This window comes from Marmota flaviventris, chromosome 2 (genome assembly GCF_047511675.1).
Source record: "Marmota flaviventris isolate mMarFla1 chromosome 2, mMarFla1.hap1, whole genome shotgun sequence".
Lineage (NCBI taxonomy): Eukaryota > Metazoa > Chordata > Mammalia > Rodentia > Sciuridae > Marmota > Marmota flaviventris.
Genome location: NC_092499.1, coordinates 14,993,059 through 15,006,261, shown reverse-complemented (window position 1 = coordinate 15,006,261; position 13,203 = coordinate 14,993,059). Strand labels below are relative to the sequence as shown.

The 13,203-nt window shown below is 40.7% G+C and overlaps 1 protein-coding gene across 2 annotated transcripts in view; it reads left to right on the top strand.

Moving 5' to 3' along the window:
- The window catches only part of Tdp1 (tyrosyl-DNA phosphodiesterase 1), a 77,233-nt gene that overhangs the window by 15,406 nt on the left and 48,624 nt on the right, over nucleotides 1-13,203 (top strand). For both annotated transcript variants that reach the window (XM_027931697.2, XM_027931698.2), the window contains exons 6-11: nucleotides 132-166; nucleotides 4,655-4,747; nucleotides 7,884-8,051; nucleotides 8,495-8,573; nucleotides 10,615-10,800; nucleotides 11,429-11,477. In XM_027931697.2, coding sequence (XP_027787498.2) covers nucleotides 132-166; nucleotides 4,655-4,747; nucleotides 7,884-8,051; nucleotides 8,495-8,573; nucleotides 10,615-10,800; nucleotides 11,429-11,477 — 610 coding nt within the window. The remainder of the gene's footprint in view (nucleotides 1-131; nucleotides 167-4,654; nucleotides 4,748-7,883; nucleotides 8,052-8,494; nucleotides 8,574-10,614; nucleotides 10,801-11,428; nucleotides 11,478-13,203) is intronic.

Genomic DNA, 13,203 nt, shown 5'->3' with positions numbered 1-13,203 from the left:
TTAATTTAGAGGGCAGTAAAAGAAATTTTTTTAAAGTTGGTTTGATCCTTTTCTAATTTATTTTCTAATAGATAGGGTTATTATTACTTGATCCTTTTTAAAAAGAATAACTCAATTTTTTTTCATCCTAGGCAAAGTTGGATATTGCATTTGGAACACACCACACGTAAGCATCTCTCATGAAATGGGGAAGGATGTGATTTTAATAGATAAAGGGATACGCTTGCAAAAAGTGCCCTTACAAGGACTAATGTGGGATGTTGAATCAGTAATGGATTAAGTGATGTTGTCTTCTAAAGCTTTAACTGTTGTACTGAGATTCTGGCTCTCAGCATGAAGTTTTAAATCTGTGACTCTCGCCTTCCATTGAGGACTCCTGGTAGACCTGGCTTGAAGGAGTGGATTGTGGTTGGGTGGACTGTGTGTGCAGGTCATGTGCCTATAGATTCCCCTGCTTTTAAAAAGTTCTGTGATTGGTAAGAATGAATAGTATTGAATAGCATTTCATTGGTCAACTCCATTCTATGATTGAAAGAAAAACTACTTTACCAAAAGTTATCAACTTGAAAAGCCTATCCTGGCACAAGACAGATATTTTAGAATAATTTTCTTCAATATAATAAATAGGAAAAAATTTTTTTCCTATCCTTTTTGACACATTGCACGTAATTATCACTTTAACTCCATTTATCTTGCATGAGTTGTATAACTCTTACTGAGTCCTCTTACAAAACAATTGATTGTACAAAGAGAGAATAAGACACAACTATCACTAATTTAATGTCCTTATAAATCACATTTTCCTGTAAAGATTTGTAAGAAACCTCGTCTGTCTTCTAGACTGGTGGTGAGTAGCCAGCTGCTCCAGGCATGTTTCTTCAGGGCAGAAAGGAGTCCGTGAGAGGGGAGGTGTGTTTGGAATCTGGCTGCAGCTATTGTTGTCTTGTCAAGATGGTCTGAATGGTGGCATGATGGTCATCTTCTCCTTGTGTGCTGACAGCTTTTATTTTTGCCAGTCTGTCTTGAGAAGGGACTGCAGTGGAAGAGAAGCCAGGTGTTGGCCTCGGGATCTGGTTTCAGATGCCCTGGGGTGTTGCAGCCCCACCCACGCACCGTTCGGAGGACAGGCTTGAGGACTGAGAGTGAACTCACTTGTAAAATATTCTTTTAATATCCCTGAGTTTATAGGACACTAATTTCAGCAGAGGATACAAAATACCATCAAGGAGAGGCAGTAATGGGTTGTCCCCCACCTTGAGCTGAAACCTCAGCATAAGTACTTAACTGATTCCAGAATACATGGGGTTAGCCTGTCACTCATGGATTCTGGCCATGATTTGCTAGACCACCAGCACTAGGTTTCTGTGCCGGCAGTGTGGCCTGTGCTGTGGGATGAGCGTTAGGAGTGAATAGTCAACCCCTGCACTGCTGTTGTCAGATACAGGGTCACTCCCAGGAGGGATCAAGCAGGTAGGCTGCCAGAATCTGGCACAGCCACGCTGAACTGCACACACATGGTGGTGTGGGGAGAAGGAGAGAGCTGCTTTATTTAATGCTCTTCGGCAATATTTGGACCTTTTGATTTTATAGATCAGGAAACTTAGACCCAGAATAGGTGAGCTGATTTTCCTGTGCCAGTGATGCAAACAGGAATAGAATACATTATTTATTTTAACTTCAGTTTTTAATTTGTTCTTGTTTGCTCACTATTGCAGTTGACATCATGGTTTCCCTTGGTCCATTCAAAACACACACACACACACATTCTCTCTCTCTCTCTCTCTCTCTCTCTCTCTCTCACTCACTCACTCCCATTCCCATACACAATTTGCCACATTAAATCTGAAGAAAGTGTTTGGTTTTTGTTTTTTGGCTGTGTCAAGGATTGAACCTTGGCCATGCTAGGCCAGCACTCTACCACTGAACTACACCCCAGCCCCGAGAGTTCTTAATTCAGGATTTAAAATGCTTAAGGAAGTAACTATAATAGAACCTTCCCAATTAGGTAGGATCTGCAGTTTGCGTTTTGTTGAAATCCAGTATCTTAGAAGACTGAGTTCATGTCTTGAAATCACTCTTAGCTGCTTTTTGTTTTAAGAATGGTGTGCTAAATCCCATTATGTTCTTGGGTCACAGACCTGGAGGATAGTTTTTGTCCTTACAGCTTTTCATCTTTGGTAAGCGAAGCAGAACACACATGCGAGTTAGAAAAAGAGAAAATCCTTTCTCTCTTGGGGATAAGGTGTAAGCTACCTCACCTCCCTGACAGGAGGGGCCAGCGACAGTGAGGATGGAAGGCAGTCTCTGAGATGGTGCACACCTGAGCAGGCCTGCATTGCCCAGGTGCAGAGCACTCAGAAGTAATCAAGATGTAGCCCATCTCCCCAAAGCTCAGTCTCCTGAGGCATTAAACCTGCTCCATCCTGTGCCTGCAGGCTGCTATGTGATCCTGTGGCCTCTCTCAACATTTTAAAATGGTAAAGCTCTTTGGCTCCCCCCAGAGCTGGGACCACAGTTACCCTGGCCCTAAGATCAGATGTGGGGAGGGGGAGAGAAAGCCAAGGCTGCTGAATGGCAAATGTACCTTCTAAGCAGGAGCCAGTCTCAGTCACAGGATGGGTGGAACATGTCCTTTCCCACTGACTCGTGGCCAGGCTCTCTCCCACTGTCATATACCCTGTTAAAGTTGAGCACACTGAAGGGGTCACTAGCTTGTGATCCCAACGAGCTCTCCCACTGTCTCACTTTGTGACTTAGATGATCTCCGTTACCCCTCCCAACTACAGATTCTGCAGTACTAAAATAAGAGTAGTTCCCCTGCCCTGCCTCGTGTACTGACCCGGCTGGAGTGTCTGGAACGGTGCCTGATGAGCATTCGTTTCTTCCCCTGGAGGGACTGGCCTCACATTTGGGAAGTCTCCCTTTTGCCATTCTCATTGCTGAGAGACAGTATGGCTAGTCCACCTCTTCAAGGATGACTGTGTTCTTCACCCTTTCCTACCTCTCTTTAACTGGGACCTTAGTGGCACATGTCCTTTTATCTATGAAAAGATTGGTATGGTTCCCCTGAAATTAATTCATAATCCTATTTTGATAGAATTCCCTGACATTAGTGCATGATTTTTCTGATAATTGATGCCTTGATTAATGGAAATATTTGTAAAATCTACATCATGGTTCCATAACTGGCTTATCCTTAATTACAGTCAGCTGCTAATGTAGCAAACTGTGCATGTAAATTTGCCCAGATTTCAGGGAGCACATTTCATAACTGGAAAGAAGATGTCTCAGCAGCTGTCATTTCTCCTGCTCTGCATTAATTCACTATTTGCTGGGTTGGGTTAATTTCTCATCTTGGCAGGAGCTGAAGATCACATTCTCTTTTCTCCTGTTCTGTCCTCTCTTATCTTTTGATGCTGACCTCATCCTGCCAATAGTATCCATGTGGCTGTTTATTGGCGAGAACTGGTGGTTCAGGGTTTTTTGTTGTTGTTGTTGTTGTTGTTGTTTGTGGGGTTTTTTTGCCAAATATAGGAACAGAGTTCATATTTGAGCCTCGGTGGAAATGAGAAATTAAGTCAAGACAGAGGTGCAGCCTTGAGAAGTGACACTAGTGAAAGAGAGAAAAAACTTAAATTACAGAAATAATTAGAAAATGATGGAAAGATGAAAATCACCCAATATTGAATTATAGAATGAAGCAGGACCCTGAAGGAGCCATGGGGATGAATACACCAGAGTGTTTGACACTGAGCAGAGTGCAGTTTGTCCCGAGGAGGTAGGGAGGGTCCTTCAGGTTACACATGAGAGACAGGCTCAGGAACACTGAATGGTTTCCTCGGGCTTCTTAACGAGAAAGGTTGTAGCTCAAGTCTTCAGGTTTCAAATGGAAAGCTCTTGTTTAGATCCTCTTTCCTCTCTCACTGGAAGTACATAAGAGAAATGTTTGATGACCTAGAAAGTCCCTCTGGAAAAAAAGAGAACCCAACTAGATCTGATGTGAGTTAACAGAGGAAAAGGAAGATTTACCTGAAGTCCATATGCATAAGGTGACAAGTTTGGCACCTGTTGGATAAAAAAAATCAGTCTAATGGGGATGAAGCTTCTTGCAAATTTTTAAAAATTGCAACTCATTGAATAGGGTTTACATTTTGGTGTACTGCACACAGCCAGGCCTATGTGTTAAACCAAAAGTTTCTTAAACCAATACTTTATTTAAATATATGCAGTATGTTATGAGTTATTCTACTTTAGTTGTTTAAAGCATGCTCGCCACGCCACAGCAAGATTTATGTCCATTCTTTGAAAAACACTGGGCAAGAAGTTTCCTGTTGTCCATAATAATAATGTAATTTTGAACAGATGATGAGGGACTAGGGGTGGGTGAAGGGCCAGGACTGGCTTTGTAGACAGTGGGGGAAGTCCATTTACCATGAACATTGAAGCATTTTTGGAAGATGACTTTCTGTCATTTGAGCAGATTTTCATAATGGTGATGTGTAGAAGGGAATACTATAAGTGTTATAATATTATAAGTTTGGGTAATATGAGTTTGAGAATTCCTCTAGCTATTGACTACATTTGCGTTAGAAGGTATTACGTATTTTTAAAGTTTTGCTAATGCTTTGCCTTTTGATTCCTTCTGTCTTTGAAGGAAGATGATGCTACTGCTGTACGAAGAAGGCCTCCGGGTTGTCATACACACCTCCAACCTCATCCATGAAGACTGGCACCAGAAAACCCAAGGGTTTGTAGGGGCCTGTTCACTCCCTGGCTATTTGTGCTGAGAAAAATCAAAAGCTAGAATATTCACTTCATTCTCTTTTTCAGCTCTTTTAATTGCACAAATATGCAGAAAAAGTTGCAAGAGTTTTGTTTTTTGCAGTGCTGGGGATCAAATCCATGGCCTCTTGCATGCTAGCAAATGCTCCACCAATGAGCAACAGCCCCAGTCCCTACAGTATTCTTCACTACCCACCCTTCGACTCACTCTCTGTGCATAATCATCCAAAACTTTCTCTAAATATATATTTGTATATTTATACACAACAGATTTTCTCCCAGTTTTTACAGAAGTCAGATCATATACATGCTCTACAGCATCTGCAATGCATCTGGGGCTGGGAAGGAGCTGCAGAGCTGAAGGCCTGGGCCCAGTATTGCCCTGTAAGACTTACCAGGTAGCTTTCTTGGTTTCTGCTCATCCTGGTACCTATCTGGACTCTTGCTGGTCACTGGCCAAAAAAGATATAAAGGAAAACTTGGGGTGGGGCAGGAATATGTTAATAGCATGCTAAAAGTTTCCCCACACCTGAATCACTTTATTGTCCCATGAAACAAACAATTGTCTTTTTAGAGCCTTTAGTATGGATGTGAATTTGCAAAAAAAAAAACTGTGAAAATTTTCATCAATTTTGTATTACTCATCCATTGTTCTTAGAGTACATGTAGATTTGGTTTTTGATCACTTTTTTAAAAAGGGGTTTGCTTTTAAGAGGGATTTTAGGTAGTTGCTCAAAGCAACTTTGGCTCTTCTCTCTGCCCTGGTAAGCTCTTCACTGTGAATAGCTTGAGGTTCCCTCTTTGATTTCAGCTGTTGTGCACATCTCTGCCTTCCCTCAGAGGAGCTGGTTAACAGCCTGCTCTGTTGGAAGACACCCAGGCATCTGTCTCGCGCCGTCATCCTCCCCTGCCCTGTATCATTACACAGCCTCAGCTGGAACTCCTAGTTCAGATCTTCCCACCTCTGCCTGAGCTTTCCCAAGCACTTCTATGCTGGGATAGAGAACCTTCCAGCTTCCACCCATTAGGCCTGTTTCAACCCAAGTGTGCCGTGCAGGATAATTCTAGTTTTCCAGTGACCCTCTTAAAACCGGCCTCTGAGAGGACAGCATTGTGCAGGGTCCAGTATCACAGGATTCCTTGATCCACCGCATTTACAGGCAGCTCTGCCTTTGCTGTCCTGAACACTTCTAAGCTGCCAGATAGAGTTTGAGGGCTCATATGTAGTCCCATCAGGAAAGGAAACGAGATTTAGTATAGCTAATTCTTAGGGAAACTGTGATTAATGAAACTAAAGGGGTTTTCAAGTTGGCTCCCAGCCTTAGGCAGCTCCATGAAGCCCGCCAGGGCCTCAGCTCATTCTAGAATCCTGAGCTGGAGCTTATGGGCCATGGTATTTCCTTAGGTAGTTGCGATGAGGGAAAGATTAAGGGTAAGGGTGGTTGTGCCCTTTTTTCCCCCTTTATTAAAGACATTTTCTTAATTTTTTAAAAAAATGTGTGGACTAGGTAGTAGCTTCACACGGTTCAGAAGTCCACGTACTAAGAACATGAAATTCCAGCTTGCCCCCACCAGCCACCAGCCACCAGCCACCATGGTGTGGGCACTGCTATCTCATTCTTAGACTGTGTTAGGCTCTCTCAACTTTGCAGTTTCTTGTTGTGGGGTTGTGGTGGTTTTTAAGAAACTTTTGAAAGCAATTTTTTTGTGCATAAGATCTTTGTGATTGGTCTGCTGCAATCTGGCAGGTCTTCTGCTGTGCAGGTATTCATCCATCTTCCTCAGCTGCCACTGGTCCACTTTTTCTGTTCTCATTTTGTAAAGTGTGAAGAATGTCTCATCTCTCAGCATCCTACTTTAGAAGGTCATTTCCTGCTGTGGTCCTCATCTGGAGCACTCCTGTGAGTGAGCCTCTCACCCATGGGCTCCAAGGTGCTCTCTCAAGGAAATGTACACATCCATCTACCCCAGCCGGTCACTTTACACACCAGGAGGCAAAGGCCTGAAGCTCACCAGCCTCCTTTAAGGCAGCAGGGTGAAAGAGGAATTGGGCAATTTCCCTTTTGGCTTGGTGGGTAGAACTGTAGGGAAGTAGCCACCGAAGGAGGAAAGGCAGTAGCAGCTGATGCTCTGAGTGCTTCTGTACATCAGTACCATTCATTCATTCATCGCCTTGTGGCCAACTTTGCAATCGCCCTGGGAGACAAGCGCTTAATCCAGTCCTCAAACACAAGAGGTCTGAAGCCATACTTTTGTCATTTACCACACGTGGAAAGGCTTATAGAAAGACTGGGTGTAGATTTGCGTGTGTGATATAGAATTTTTGCAGGCACATTGTTTCCCTTTTCAGAAAAAGAATTGATGAAACAGAAGGTATCTTTAATATTTCATCACTGAATTAAGTATTTGTAAATTTGAGGTTAATATAATAGTAGATGTGGTATATACTCATTCTAAACACCAGAAAATATGGGCTATAAGGATAGATCTCAAACTGCTTCACATGGTTCCATTATCCATTATGAAAGTGGCATATTCATTACAAAAATGAGTGTTTATTGAAAATAGATTTGCACATACATTTTTGTATAGACAACTTTTGATTCTTATTTCCCATTTGGCTAAAGGGCTATGTTGATGTGTCCATGATATGGACTTCTTGCTGGGATTACCACTGATGGTGACTTTCTGTAACCATTAGGAGTAGAACTCTGAACTATTGTCATCAAGTCTTAGAAAGCAACACAGAGGTATACCCCAGTCAGAAGGGAAATTGGAAGGCATGGTCAGGGCATAAGAGGGAGTCAGAAGAATGTGGGCTGGGAGAAGTGGATAGAGGCCAGGTCTTAGTGGGTCTTAATTAAGTTCATGCCAGGGCATTCACATCTGGCTATGATGGTAAGCCATGGAGTGGTGTGATCAGATTTGTTTCATATTCTCTAAGAGTCATTACACTTGCTATGTGAAGATAGCGTGAGAATTCACCTCTTCCTTAGGGTGAATTGTGAAACCAGTATAGAGTTATCACTGTGATCACTTGTGCTCCTGACTGGTAAGGCTTGTTTTATCTATTTGTTTGTTTGTTTATTTTTCCATTTCAGAATATGGTTGAGCCCCCTATACCCACGAATTGGCCAGCAAACCCACAGATCTGGAGAATCAGTAACGCATTTTAAAGCTGATCTCATCAGTTACTTGAAGGCTTACAATGCCCCTCCTCTTCAGGAGTGGATTAACACCATCCAGGAGCACGATCTCTCTGAAACAAAGTAAGGGTCCTCTTACCTATTGGGGGTGCTTCTACTATGTTCATGCCTTGCAAGTCACTCAAGTCTGGAGCTCAGGGGCCTCCGAAAGGGGTCGAGTGGTGTCAGGCAGTGCTGCGTGATGTGATGCAGGAAGAGGGCAGGCTCCCTCACCCTGCACCCCGGGGCTCTGAGACATTGGCGAGGTAGTGCAGTTTGTCAAGCTTTCTCCTGGGCGCACTTCAAATTAGTCAGTTTTTTGCCCAGTGCTCTGTACATGGTAAGTACCAACATTATCTGGTTTGTTTCAAAATAAGTTTTAAGCATCAGTTACTACTGTTAAGAGGCAGCACAAGAAAATGGGTTGGCTTCTAGAACATTGCATAATTGCAGTCGTTTTCATGGTTCTGTGATCTCTAGGTAGCAAGGTATATCTCTGTTCTGTAACTTGCATTTTTTTTTTTTAGTGTTTACCTTATTGGTTCAACCCCCGGACGCTTTCAAGGAAGTCAGAAGGATAACTGGGGACATTTTAGGCTTAGGAAGGTAATAGAACTTTTACTGTTTTTAAAACTTTAATGTATTTTCTTTCATATATAAATGGTGTATTTTGATGGCAGCTTCACAATATTTCCAGAACAATTTTGGGAGAGTAGCAGGCACTCAATACATTGTCTAATTTTAGTTTTCAGTAATTACCTTTAATTTAATCTTTATACCTCTTTTATAGATGCCAGTTGTTCTAAATGGCACCAGCATATGGACTTTTTCTTAGTTTTTACACATCTTACAGGAAAGACAGAGGCTTCCCATTTATACAACTATTATAACTTTTGATTGTTCAGCATATCAAGGATTTTTAACATGCAGGTTTAACGAAAATAGCAATGTTGAGGAAGGGCTATAACTTAGCTATAATGTATTTCATTTACCAAATCTGTGCCCTTAAGGAGACTATGAATAAAAAATGTCATTTGCTGCTGGTGTGAATAGGAACAAAGAAAAGTCTTTAACAGGATGAAACAACAAGCAAGTTGAAGATTCATTTTTTTTTAGCTTTCTTTAATAACCTTAATCAGTTCCCTAAAGTGGCTTTCTTAAAAGCCTCATCTCTTATTCTATAAATTATACCTAGCCCTAAAATCCCTTATCCAAATACTTGGCACCAGAAGGGTTTGGGCTTTGAGATTATTTTTAGATTTTGGAATATTTGCATGAGATATTTGGGGATAGGACCCAAGTCTAAACACAAAGTTCATTTGTTTCATATATACCTTATATGCGTAGCCTAAAGTTAATCTTATACAGTATTTTTAGTTTATTTTTCCTGAAATGAGACTAGAGCTTAAAGTAAGCAAGATCTGAAAGTCAGCATCTTTATGGCTTGACCTAGGCAGATAGTTGAGTCCACTGGCTCTGGGCACACCTGTAGGGGGGAGAAACCCCCACCTGGGTTCAAATCCTAACCTATTACATACAAACCAGGTGACCTTGACTTGTTCTTCAACCTGCCTGTCTTGTCACCTATATAATGGCCATAGCAATGGCACTTCCCTCTTGGAATTAGGCAAGGATTAATGGCATAGTGAGTGTGAAACAGGGCCAGGCACATGTAGGTACCCTTTAAGGACGTGTAGGTGTGCGTTAATGGTTTAGACAGGCTAGGTGAGAGCATTTATCATGTGTGACCACAGTCACAGAAAGTTGAATAGCATCTGAATTTTCAGACCACTTTTCCCACAAGGTAGCTCATGGTGCATCACAGCTCTCTCCAGGGAAGGCAGGCAGGTGACTGGTGCCTGTTTGCTGAAGTGTGTGTGTCAGAGCACAGGCTTGTTCAGGTCATTGGGGGGAGCCCTAAGTAGAAACTGGGTCTTATAGTTGGTGCAGTTCTGTTTCCTATTTCATGTTGCCACAAGGTGGAAGTTGAAAACTTGGGTCTTTGTGTTGTTTGTAAATATTGGTGTCCAAGCTATATTAAGGAAAATAACACATATAAAATTAAACAAAACTTCGGTCAGATTGAGCTCTACTCGGGCAACAACTGTGGCTTTTTTTCCTTGCATTCTCCATGTACTTGGTACATGTTGAGTGGATGAAATTTCCAAATATTTTCCGAATTATTTCTACTACTTTGCATCAGTATCAAAGCAGAAAACTCAGATCACTCTGTGGTGCCAAAGGTGGTATTATCTATATGTAAATATATTCTTTTTCATTTTTATATCATCACAGCTACCTGGAGCCTGAGTATTAAATGGGAATGTTAAGCTCCTTTCATGTGAAAGAAGCCAAAATGTGTAATTGTCTTGTGTGTCTTGTTTGGGTGTGTTAGACAATTAGGATTTCAAGGCAAAAATCTAATTTCATGTGTAGGTTCGTGGTGTATCTTGACATTTCTACTAAAATGGGTCTTTTTAAAATTCTTTAAACCTGGTTTACTTTTATCAAAATCAAAGAATTTTGGAAAGGAAAACTTCATGACCCCGGTAATTAGGCATTCCAAGGGCAGAAATCCATGTTTTTAGTGTAGGGCATTTCTGTTAATGTTATTTGAGTGACTCGCATTCATTTTATTCTGTCATAGCTTCTGAGAGAACACACCTTGTCAATCCCAAAAGCCGAGTGCTGGCCTATAGTGGGTCAGTTTTCCAGCATTGGCTCACTGGGGGCTGATGAATCCAAATGGCTGTGTTCTGAGTTTAAAGAGAGCTTGCTGGGCCCCGGGCAGGACAGTAAAATTCCAGGAAAAAGCACCATTCCTCTTCATTTGGTGAGTTCTCCTCCTCCTTGAGTTAAATTGTTTCTCTTCTCCAGTCTAGGAGAAAAAGTCAGTCCTCCTCTTAATACAGAGATGCTTTTTATTCTGTGATTTTGGGGTAGAAAGAGCAGTACATTTGCATTATTACTGGTAATCGAGTGGCCCAGTATCTGCCAGTGCTGGGCATTTGCTGGTTTGTTCAGGAGCCCGTTTCAGTCGCAGTCTATCCTGCAATTTTTCCATTCTTTCAGGTAATCACAAAAAGGAAAAAATATTTGGTATGATATTACTAGCAGAATTATAGGGTCTGTGAATTATTCAGAGACCTGCAAATTAATGATTAGTTTTACATTCAAGTCAACAATAATTTGGCATTTCAGAAGAAAAAATATTCAAATCAGAGTTTAATGTTTTTCATCAAATATTTATGCTTCCTGTATGTTAGTTACTAGTGCAGGTTTTGTTTTGTTTTTTCAGTAAGGTGAAACCTTTTTTCAAGTTTAAAGCAGTATTTTCTAAATTTTTGAACTAAGTATTTTTAATTAAGATTTTCATTTTCTTTAGAACTGGTCATCATTCCTTTTTATCAGCATGGTACATGCCAAGTTTTATTGTTTTTCTCTTTTTTCCTCGTGTTTAGATCTATCCTTCTGTGGAAAATGTTCGGACCAGCTTAGAAGGATACCCTGGTAATTCTTGGGGAAGTTCTTGGGGTAATTCTTTGTTGTGGGTTTTCTGTATATTCCATCAATAAGAATTTTTACCAGAATTAGTTAGAAATTTGCTAGCAACTATTGGTTAGAAACATGGAGATGGTTTTCTCTTAACTGGAGAAGGATCATGAAGATAGGTAATGTTGAGCTCTGCTATGTTCCAGCTCTGCAGTGTTCCAAAGATGGTATGCCAAACTGAGCAATGGAGGAATTATTTAATGCTCACTGTGTGCAGTTGTTTTTCTCCTCATTTTTACCAATAAGGTGTCCAGCAGTTGGGTGGTCCAGATAAGACTCAGCTTCCTCTAGAGCATCTCTCACATTCCTTTACGTCCTCTCTCCACAACCTCTCTGCCCTGTCTTAATATTACCTTAGGTGTAACTTGGTTCTATATGTCTGTTCTTTCAAGGACTTTCTCTGCAAATACCTTGTATTATCTTGTGAACATATACCAACCTGCTGTCTTGTTTCCCTTAAACTAATACTGGGTGCTAAACTTTTTCGTGGAATTCACAGCATCCTAACAGTGCAATCGAGAGATATTAACTAAAACCCAGAGAGAACGAGCCTCTGGTAAAAGCAGAGTCTGGCTGGCATTCACTAATGGCTAAAAGCTGAATGCATAGAATTAAGACTAATTCAGTCCACTTATTGCTTATCAAACTAGATGTAGCTTTGCCAGAAAAATCTCTATTAAAAGTTCAGCGTGTATTAGCCTGTTCTTTGCTTTTTAATGGCAAAACTAAAATTATTTTACTGTGACTCTGGGACATGGTGGTAGTTTTTCTTTTGTCATCTTTCTGTGCCTCTAATAGGCTAGATCTATTCATAGTCACTTTTAACGGGGAAGAGCATGGTATTTTCAATTTTATAATATTTTATAAGTTGTTCTAAAACAGAATATGATTTTAGTTATTTGCAGTAGGAGCCTGGACAAATCTTATGGGATGTCATAGTTGTTTAAAACCCTCTCTGGAGCTGGGGTTGTGGCTCAATGGTAGAATGCTTGCCTAGCATGTGTGAGTTACTGGGCTCGATTCTCAGCACCACATATAAAAAAATAAAATGAAGTCCATTGACAACTAAAAATTTATTTTTTTTAAAAACCCTCTGGAAGTAGCTTATTTTTGAGAAGTCCAACATGCATTCAGAAAATCACTGATGAACCTAAGTTTTCTTCCTTTCAAAGATGAACAAAAATTGGTTTCTAATTGTGTTTCCACTTGCAATTGTGTCTTTATTCTCTTTTCAAGAATAAGACTTTTGGGATCCCTTTTTTTAACCCAAACTAGTTATTGAATGTTTTAATTTATTTTCCAGTTCTTCTATTCTTTAAGAATCTGTTCAGTTAGTACAAAGCCTGTTTGAAAATAGCCATGCATAAAGGCAGAGTAAACAGGCACATATGTTGTCATCAGAGGCTACCTCCTCAAGTGTCCTGGTCTTGGGCAGAAGCAACTGATGTCTGACCTGATAAAGACAGTGGCATGAGTCAGGATTCTTTCCATGTCTTTTCTAACACTTCAGATCTGTTATTCACTTGACACCACTGAGTGATTAATGCCTTTTTCTTTTCAGATTGTAAACATTTACTGTTTAAATGTTTTTTATTACTAAGAAAGGAAACCCCATAAGACAGTGTACCTAAGGCAAGTATAGACATTTTCTTTCACAGAATTATTCCATAATATGAAATAATGG